Below are 10,479 nucleotides of genomic sequence, written 5' to 3'. Positions count from 1 at the left end.
AATTCTGAAATTGTAGAAATCATATAAATCCCCCTTCCACCTCTTAAGATGAGAGAACTGAGGTTTAAAGATGTCATATGACCTGAGGTCCCCAGCTATCTGTCTTCTGCCTCAAACTATTTCTCCACTCCAACTTTCTTTTGTTTTTCAGGGGAGACTTCAAGAGAACTTCTGTTCTTCATGTTTTGGAGCTTTTAAATGAAATGCATGTGTGTATTCTTTTGGGGGCATATAGAAGTAGAGTCTGTGGCTGACCAAGGATGGGATAGCTTGGTAATAAACCACAAAAGCTATCATGTAGGTTAAAATGACCCACTGGTACAACTGATCATTCTACTGCTGACAGGGAAACAATTTGATCAGAAAGTAAGAATAACATATGAAGTACTGCAATTGTTCTAGAAAGGGTAAGAAAATAGCTTTTCAAATGTCCCACATTGTTCTGAATATAAGTTATTATTTTCTTTCAAGTCTGGATTATATAAACCTGAATTGTATGAAATATTGTGGAAGAAAATTAATGAGAAAAAGAAAATAGTGATGAAAACATGAATAAAGTATTTTAAATTTTTTAACCTAAAAAAATCTCCTTACATAATTTTGTATGAGCATGTATGGCATCTTTAGTGCATGCCTCAATTTTGTTTCTTTTTCCTTCATTTTGCAGTTTTTAGGCTAAGCTCAGAAAGTCTCAATTCTTCCCATGACTGTGCTTTAAAAGAGGTGGGAGGTACCTTAAAAAGCATCTAATCCAATATCCTTATTTTGCAGATGAGGAAACTGAGGTTCAATGAATGAGGATGATTTGGTTAAGGTGACAAGGACAGTAAATCACATAAAATGAAGCAAACCTACCTTTCCTGACTTGTAAATCAGTGCTCTTCCTTCCTGCTACTTTGTAAAAGGGGAAAATCGAGTACTCTTGCTCTCCATTTTAAATGGGAAATATAGACGAGGTCACCACAGGGCACTCCAAACTCACTGACTTTGTGAGGACTTCACAGCGTGGCAGAAATTGAATTAAGACTAGATCCCAGCTCCCCCAAGTTCCCATTCTTGATTCTTTAGGCCATATTGACTCTCACTAGAAAGTTTACTTTCAGATAAAACTGCTTTTGCTAAATGACTTCCAAATCATCTGCCCCATGGGAGAGATTTTGCTTTCAACCCGTCCTCTTTCATAGTTACAGTCATTCACTGCCTAAATACTCCTTCCCCCCAAATGGGACTCTAACTTAAATGTAATTCTATTTCATATTTTGTTTTCTTTTTCCCTGATGTGTTTTCACTCTCTCCTCCTCACCCCAAGCACGTCTTATCTATTTACAGGCCTTCTTATCTAGCATGTACATTCATGTTTACTGCACCAAACTTCCTTGACAAGCCGCAAGACACTAACTTATAAATTGGAGCATAAATCATGCTGGGTGAAATTCTTGAGGACCACAGATGGACCCACACAGTGCCATGAGGTAAGGGTCTTTTTCTGCTTCTCTCCCTTAAATTATTGATTACATTCAAAATTTCTAATCAGTACTCTTTGTTGAGCTCATATGTTGAGGCAGTCTAAATTTCTGGTGGAGGCAGTTCCTCTACATCACACTCCTGGAGATTCCATAATCAATATTTTATAATGACTTTTTCCAGCTGGGCCACAGAACATACTTGTTCCTTTCCCTTTTACCATATCTGTAGGTGTAGCAAATTAATTTCCTCACTTCCATCAGTGACTCTTTGCTTTTCTTAAGGGCTTTTCATGTTCTATAAATGACCTACTATTGAGTTGTGATCAGATAGGAGGAGATTCATTTTGGCTTCAGGTGGTAAACTCTAAGAGCCCATAGGGTCAGGCAAAGTTTTGTCTTGCTTTATTTGCAACATAGGAGTGACCTGTTTGTGCTTGGAGACCAAGAAGAAAGAGCTAGAGAGAAGAAGAGGGAAAACTGAAGTTGCAGTCTTTACTACATTTACTCTCTATGTTCCTTTTTGTCTCTGAATGTCTGTCTCTGGTGATTATTTTTCTTGGTTTTTCTTTTCCTCTAGATATCTCTGTTTCTGTCTCTATTGAAGTATCTTCCCTCCCCCCACCTCCATCATTCAGTCTTGCATTTAGTATTTCTAGCTTTCTCTCCTTATCTTTCACTGTCTGTACCTCTATACCTGATTTTCTTTTCCACTCTCTCTCTCTCTCTCTTTGTCCCGATCTGCGTCTTCCTTCCTTCCTTCCTTCCTTCCTTCCTTCCTTCGTTCCTTCCTTCCTTCCTTCCTTCCTTCCTTCCTTCCTTCCTTCCTTCCTTCCTTCCTTCCTTCCTTTTCCTTCCTTCCTTCCTTCTTTCCTTTCTTTCAAAGTATATCTATGTCTGTTAATTTTTGTGCCTCTCTGCATCTTTCTTCTTCTTAGAATCTGGATCGTTTTCTTTTGTCTTTAATTATATAGGACCACCTACTCATTAATCAACAAGCACAGTAGAGGAGTTTACTTAGTGATGATGACAGAGTCAGATTTCTTGATAGGGAAGGAAAAAAGATCCACAAATCAGTTTTGAAGCTGAAACTTTATATTAGGCAACCATATCTTATAATTATCATCATCCAAAAATATTCTCTAAGGAGACTCTCTTCCTTGGGCCCTGTGGTTAGTTAACACCTCTGATTTCTAAAGTACCTTCTAGCCTGACAATTTTATTAGTATATTAATAAAAGAGTATCTAGAAATAGGGAAAATTAAGTCTCTATTTAGGATATGTCTATGTCACAGTGTTTGGAGCTTAAAGAACAAGTGACTAAATTCATGTGCATTGCTTTGCTTTTAAAATATTTGTTCTTAAGGTCATTTGCTTTACCTGAAAAAAATTTAAGCTTATTTTGTATGTATATATATATATATATATATATATATATATATATATATATATATATATATATATATATATGTGTGTGTGTGTGTGTGTGTGTGTATACATACATACATACATAACATAGTTACAAAACACTTAGAACACTTCTTTTGGCTTCACTACAATGTGATGCTTTAGCTAGCAAAAGTGGTATAGATGAGACACACCGGGGTTCAATGTAGACATGGTTGCTGTAGTTCATCCAAAGGACTTTACAAAAGCCCACAGTATTTCAAAAGGGGCTACTTGAGTATACCTTTAAAACCAAATCACTCTGGCTTCCATTGACTGGCCAGTAGTAATCCCTAGCCCAAGTCTCTGTGGCTCATTGTTTTTTTTTTTAATTGATTTATTTGTTTTCAGTTTTCAACAATCACTTCCATAAGTTTCATTGTTTAGTTTTGGTGGCTGTATGTAAGAAGGAGCTTGTTATCCTTTTAGAGTTCAGTTTCCCAGGATCCATGGCCATGGCAATGTTTAGTTTCCAGGTGTTAGATAATAACTCTTAGAATAGATCCAAGGATTCTAGATAGTGATTCCTAGAATCATAGTGACAGACAGTCCTACTGAGGCTGTGCCATGAGATATGTGGGTGACAAAATTGAAATTATTATACTTGCCCAGAATGACAATATTGTTAAAGCTAACTTGTGAGCTTAAGGTTGGCAAGATGCCTTCTTTGTCTGTTGCCTTATAAAGCAAGTGGGCACTGGTCAATGAGTGGGGTGGGGGAGAACCACAGGGAACCCATAGGAGAATCTGTGTGTTCCTTGATCAACTTTCATCAAGACTTGGGGGGACTTAGGGGAGAGTACAAACTGTGCCTGTCTTGATTGACCCCATCTAGCCACAGGGGTAGTTGCCCCCCTTCTTGCCTGTCCCTGTGAGAAGGGATGATTAAGGAATACTGTAGGAGCTGGTTCTATCATTATCAGCAACCCTTTTGAGATTAGACTAGAATAAAGCCCATTATTAACCCCTCAGAAACAGTCTACCTGTCTGATGAGATCAAGAGCGAACCTGTTAGAGGCTGGACTCTGAAAACTCTAGTTTCTCCTGTGCATTATCTTTGAAATTACAGCATAGAATGACTACAAATAGCAATTAATTTTTGTTCTGTTCAGAAAGTTTGAGGTTCTCATCCTCCCAGACTGATATTTTTTGTGACAGTAAATTAAGCCATCTTTCATCTCAATTTTATCTAGCCCTTAGTCATTAAATGGGGTTTGCCTCAGACAAACTGAGACATTAGAAAGACTTTAATTTAGAAAGGTCAAGGACACTCAATGCATCTTGGGTCATCACCAGTCTTTTTAGCTCTGTCATGCCACTGGACTTCGATAATTCTGGAGGAGATAGTGAGGCTGTTGATTTTTGTGTAACTCTGCTTCTCTTAAATCCAATTCACACACAAATCAGGACATTATCCTCCTGATATCATTGGTTAGATGAGTTATTCATAGTTAAACAGCTATCACCTAGCAATGCTTGGATTCAAATCCATGTCTTCTGATTCCAAATTCAAATAGGTTTACCACTATATCAGGCTGCCATTGGCTTTGACTAGAGTTAATGGGACATGAAAATATTTTCTTTGTAAGTCTGATGGCACAGAGATGTGCCTACTGGACCTACTTGAGCAGGAAACACCATAGACCAGAAGAACTGATTAAAGTTGGCTGCCCATCCAGCCAGGGAGGCTAATTTTCTAGTGGTTAGTCAGCCTATATCCTGATTTTTATTCAGTCAGGTTCTGATCACTATCCCAGGATGATATGCTATCTCTGGGAGAGCTGCAGTTCAATAGGAAGGTAAATGTGTCTGAGTTAGAGGAGATAAAAGTTTAGGTTGTTGCATTATTTAATGAATGTGATCAGTTAATTCAAGTAGGTGAATAGCAATGAGGATTAGCTTTTAGGACAATGCTTAGGTCCCATCTATCTACAAAACTACCCAATACCAACATATTTGCTCAGCCTGGCTTTGGGATATGAAATATAAGGATACTTTCATTTACTAATGGCAGAAATCAAGAATAAAGATCCTTTGTGGGCCAGGACTATTGTCTTATATATCATCTGTATCCCATAACACACTGATTGTCCTTTAGTAGAAGCGCAGAAAGTACTTTTTGATTGGTTGATTGAGAAATCATAACTTAATTAGTTTGGGGAACAGAAGTAGAAATACAATTCATTAATTTATTCACTATTTTCCCCTGCTCTGAATAACCCCATATTATAAGGACTTATACTTTATATTATAAAAGGAGTTCATAAAATGTCAGAGCTGGAAGGGGCTTTGGTTATGTGGCCTGGGTGAAGATGAATCTCTTTGTCCAAATGTGCTGACATAATTAAAGTTAAGTTAAACCCCGCTCTCTCTCTCTCAGTGTTTCATCAAAGAAAGTCCACTTCTTATTATAATATTCATTTTCTCATCAATTGTTAACCAATCAAAAACCATTTTAAACCTCAGGGACACCTACTTTTCCAAGGGTATGTTAATATTCAGCAGTTTCCATGTGGGGTCTTTGGTTTCTGAGAGAATCGATGACCTCAATTTATTAATTATGTGCCAACCTAATTAATAAATTGATTATTAATTACCCAGAAACTCTGCTTCTCAGGCTTTTCATTCATTTCAGTCTGGATGAGGTGATATAGCTTTCAGCCTCTCAGGGTAACTGCCCTGACATGGAGAGACTGTGATTATGCAGACACAAAGAAAGCTTTTCCTTCCTCAGGAACCCCATCCCACCTCCACCCCCTACCACTATGTACCTGCCAAGTAAGGGATTCATTGTGGTGCTGTCATGGACATGTCTAGCCTGAGACAAAGCATGTCTTGCCTTGGCTTATACCGTGCCTGGGAAAGACTTTAGCTTGAAAAGGCCAACGTCACCCACTGCATCTGGGGCCATCTCTAGTCATCCTGATCTGACTCTCATTCAAAGGGGAATAGTGATTGATGAAAAGGATGTCTTCATGCCTTCTCCCACCCTGGTGGGTTTTCTAGAAGCAGTTAGGTAGTAGGTAAAATACTGGGCAGGGAATCAGGAAGACTTGAGTTTAAATCTGGCCTTAGACACTTAATAGCTGTGTAACCCTGGGCAAGTCATTTAACCCTGTTTGCCTCAGTTCAAGTTGTAAAATGGGGATAATAACAGCATCTATCTCACAGGGTTGTAGGGATCAAATGAGATATTTGTGAAGCACTTAACATAGTACCTGGCACATGGTGGGTGTTGTTTAAATGCTTATTCCCTTTCTGGTGCAAGAAAATCGTTCATAAAGCTTAAGTGTAATTTTAATTTTGACACACCCCCCCCATAGTGATTCGCACACAGAGGAGGGGGAGATATAAGCTCCTGCAGGTGAGAAAGGGAGGCTCTTAGAACTCCTTCTTTCCTCTTTCCCCTACATAAAACTCTAAGTGATATGGTACAGCAATACACCTGTACTGAGTCCTCTAGAACAAAGGTTCTTAACTTGCTTTCATGAATTGTTTAAAAATTTTTTTTGATAACTGCATATCAATAGAACTGGTTTCCTTTGTAATCCTCTATATCTAAATCCTCTATATCTATAAGATTATTATTGTGAGAAGAGGTCATAGGTTTCACCAGACTGACAAAGCAGACCATGATATAAAAAGACCTATGAACCCCTGTCCCTAAAATAAGAGATAGCAGGTAACCACTATTATTCAGCCATGGCTTAGAAATATAGGGCAGGAAAGGAACTGAAAGAAAGTAGAATTAAGTATAATAAGTTACACAGTTTGAGGTGATAATTTTATCTATTCTCATGTACCAATGTAATGTTCTTTGTATCTACAGTGAGATGTCTGAGGGAAATCCCATCAGGGATGCCCTGATCCAGTTGCGATGTCATTTTACATGGAATTTACCAAGAACAGACCTTGACTTCCCTGATTTAGAGAACAGAATTTTGCAGGAGATTACATTCCTGAGCACAAAATTCAATGTGGGAATACATAGCACATTGGCCTATGTAAAGCACCTGAAAAGAGAAAATGAGGAAGCCTTGGAAAGCTTGAGAAAAGCTGAAGGATTAATCCAACGGGACCATGCTGAACAAGCAGAAGTAAAAAGCCTTGTGGTCTGGGGAAACTACGCTTGGATCTATTATCACATGGGCAGACTCCCTGATGCTCAGACTTACCTGGACAAGGTGGAGGCAAGTTGTAACAAGCTTTCAAGTTTCTTTCGCTATAGAGTGGAACTTCCAGAAATTGACTGCGAGGAAGGGTGGGCTCTGCTCAAGTTTGGGGGACTGTATTATGAAAGGGCCAAAGTCTGTTTCCAAAAGGCCCTGCAACTTCAGCCATACAATCCGGAATTTAACACTGGATTTGCCATCGCGGTGTACCGTCTGGATGAATCTTTCCGAGGAGATACTCGTAGTCTTCCTCTAAAAGCCCTAAGACGGGCAGTCAGATTTAATCCAGAAGATGCTTATATTAAGGCTCTTCTTGCACTGGAACTTCAGGACCAAAATCCAAAGGAAGCAGAAAGGTACATTAAAGAGGCTCTAAGAGCCAGGTCATCACAACCCTATGTTTTTCACTACGTAGCCAAATTTTACCGAATTCAAGGCTCCCTGGAAAAAGCTTTCCATTTCTTAAAACTCGCCTTGCAGAAAATGCCATCATCTGCTAACCTGCATTACCAGATGGGAGTTTGTTTTAGGGATCAAATGCTTCAGATAAAGAGAACTCCAACAAACCATCCTGAAAGAAGACAACACCTTGACACAACAATTGAATTAGCCTTGCACTACTTTAAAAAGGCAATCGAGTACAAGCCTGGGTTTGTGTTGGCTTATATCGATTTGGCCAAAATGTATGCAGAAGCTGGTGACTACATAAATGCAGAAGAAAACTTTCAGAGATTATTGAGTATGGAGCAGCTTGAGAGTGTGAGAAAGCAAGAGATCCACTACTATTATGGTTGTTTTCAGGAATTTCACAAGAAGTCTAAGCGTAATGCCCTCACTCATTATTTGGAAGGATTAAAAGTTAAAAAAGAGACATATGTAAGGAAACGTCTTCTAAGGGCTGTGAAGAGACTAGCTGAGAATCAACTTTGTTAAAATAGAGACAATGTGGAGTGTTTGCTTCTCCTAGAGTTTGTCCAAGAGGAATGTAAGAAGTAAAAGAATTGTGAAGTTCAGAGATGAGATCCTAGGAATGTAGAATCTATGAGCACTCTGGGACATGTATCTGTGGGCAGCAAGTTTGTTTGGGAAATCTCTGTCTCAATGGTCAATTGATACGTACTTCTTACCGTATTGCTTTTAAAAGTCAACAAAAAATAGGATCAGCCAGGCTACAACATCTGCTGTAGCTATACATAAAAGAAGAAAATAAAGCAAAATATTGTGAAACTTCTGGTAGTCTTGGAGACACAATATTCATTTGTCATCTGTTAATTCTCTGCTTCTACCATATTATATGTTATGAGCTTATAGGAGATTTCACTCCATATCTGCTATGGATGCTTAAATATTTGCATTTTTTATGGTTATTGTTTGAATGAAAAATTTTTTAAAAAGTACTCCAATAAATAGAAATGAATATTTAATCAGCCCCAACTCTAGTCATTTACTGTGGATTAAGGGGGGAAAAGTAACAAGTTAAGTATGATTCACTATTCTAAAACTTGCAGGAAAATATTATGGCTGTTGTTCAGTCATTTCAGCCATGTATTGTGACCCCATCTGGGATTTTCTTGGCAAAGATACTGGAGAGGTTTGCCATTTCCTTGTCCAGCTCATTTTACAGATGAGGCAAACAGGGTTAAGTGACTTGCCCAGGGTCACACAGCTAGTAAGTGTCTGAGGCTAGATTTGAATTCAGGTCCTCTGACTCCAGGCACTGCTCTATCCACTGCACCACCTACCAAAATATGGTTATACCTTTCCCACCTGAATCCATGTTCTCTCTCTCTCTCTCTATCTTTTCCTCTCTCTCTCTCTCTCTCTCTCTCTCTCTTGCCCCACTTTCACTCAGTATCTCTGTCTCACTCAATCTCTCTCATTTAGCCTATCTCTGTCTCTCCCTCATACACCCCCACACAGTAGACAGATAAGTCTTAGGCATGCGTTTAGTGGCCTTCTCATAATTTATACCCCAAAGACTAATCATATCATGTGGGTGACTCTTAGTCCATACCCTACCTTCTACCATGCTGGAATGACATTGATCATGATTCTAGGAACACATGCCTAGTGTTTAAGATAAGCCAATATAAGTAAGTATGGAGAGGATTGTCATCAGTAGGGCAGTAACAAAAGAAACTCAAGAAGCAAAAGACAAAATCATGGTTCTTAATCTTATGTGCTTATTTTTGGCTACTGCTGTCGCAGCAGCAGAAAATGAATGGGAGAGTGCAGGAGGCACTGCTTTGAAACATTAAATTAACTCATTATACCCTGAATGTGAGCTTCTTTCTTAGGACAAAATTGGTGGCTCTCACACATTCTCTCTATTTACTGTATATGTGCATGTGTAAATGGATAGGGCTATGTGTATGTGTACATACATTATGTAAATGTTTAAGCAGTCACTTGTACTGGGAATGTCTTTTCTCACACTTTCAAGTCTCAGGTCTTTGCCCAGCACTCATAACAGAACAAAGAATTGAAAGACAGTCAGGAACTCAAAGACGTCTTGGATAAATGTGCTTCTACTCCGTGGCAGCCATTAATGATGCCTTAGCACCATCAAGCTTTTTCAAAAATTCTACCTCCAACTCCATCTTCTTTACCTACTGGATTTTCAGGATTTCCATAAAGAGAAAGGCAAAAAGGAAACAGGGAAAAGAAGCCCAGATGAACACTCCTGTTAGGACTAGTACAAGGTGGTGGCTCTTCCAACAAGAATCCATTCTCCCAGTAGTCTGAGCTAAAAATCTTCTTTTGGAGGCAGCCTCAGTCACTAAAATCCATCCTCTGCCTAGAGGTCTCCAGAGGGTGGTTCCAAATCAACCAGTTTATCTTGGGACAGTCACAGTCAATGAGACTTAATTAGGAGTCCACTTTTGTCCTCTGAAAAAGTTGCCGGTGGGCATGTTCACATTCTCTGTGAGCAAGTGTTTTCAAAAGTCTTAGACAAAAGTTTATTGCCACATAAACCATCAAATTCAGAGACACACAGACTTGCAAACTCATTAGGAAACAATGGAAAAATAGGATACTGTTTTCAGAGTCAAGAGAGCTAAATTCAGATTTTGGCTCTGCATGGAGACCTTGGTCAAGTTACTTCCTCTCCTGTGATTTACTTTCCTCATCTATAAAATTAGAATCTTAGACTTCGCGGCCTCTAAGTTCTCTTCTGGTTCTAAATCTATGATCCCTATTCTGAAGGCTGAAAGTTTGACGTTGTTTTAATTTCAATTTAGTTTAATAGAGTCCTTTTCCTTTGCCATTAGTCATTTCTAAATAGACATATTCCTATACCCTTCCCCACCAATGAGTTCACTCTCCCATAACACCTCTTACAAATTTCCACAGAGGGAGTGGGGATGTCTATCATGACTTCGCAGGATTTGTACAGA

The 10,479-nt window shown here is 38.8% G+C and overlaps 1 protein-coding gene across 1 annotated transcript; it reads left to right on the top strand.

The window, feature by feature from the left end:
• Positions 1 to 1,353: 1,353 nt before the first annotated feature.
• LOC140524531 (interferon-induced protein with tetratricopeptide repeats 1B-like) lies at positions 1,354 to 8,503 on the top strand. The gene is made up of 2 exons (XM_072639117.1): positions 1,354 to 1,472; positions 6,739 to 8,503. Exons 1-2 carry the CDS (start codon positions 1,450 to 1,452, stop codon positions 8,012 to 8,014), a joined length of 1,299 nt encoding a protein of 432 aa, XP_072495218.1. The 5' UTR covers positions 1,354 to 1,449; the 3' UTR covers positions 8,015 to 8,503.
• Positions 8,504 to 10,479: the final 1,976 nt, after the last annotated feature.

The sequence above is a fragment of the Notamacropus eugenii genome, chromosome 1 (assembly GCF_028372415.1).
Source record: "Notamacropus eugenii isolate mMacEug1 chromosome 1, mMacEug1.pri_v2, whole genome shotgun sequence".
In the NCBI taxonomy this organism is placed as follows: Eukaryota; Metazoa; Chordata; class Mammalia; order Diprotodontia; family Macropodidae; genus Notamacropus; species Notamacropus eugenii.
Note: the sequence above shows the minus strand (reverse complement) of the source record. Positions and strands in the feature narration are given on the sequence as shown.

Excerpts from the sequence above, each read along its gene's own strand:
- LOC140524531 (XM_072639117.1), top strand. The coding sequence starts at position 1,450 with ATGGACCCACACAGTGCCATGAG. Across the intron at positions 1,473-6,738 it reads GACCCACACAGTGCCATGAG|TGAGATGTCTGAGGGAAATC; the intron begins GTAAGGGTCTTT and ends TTGTATCTACAG.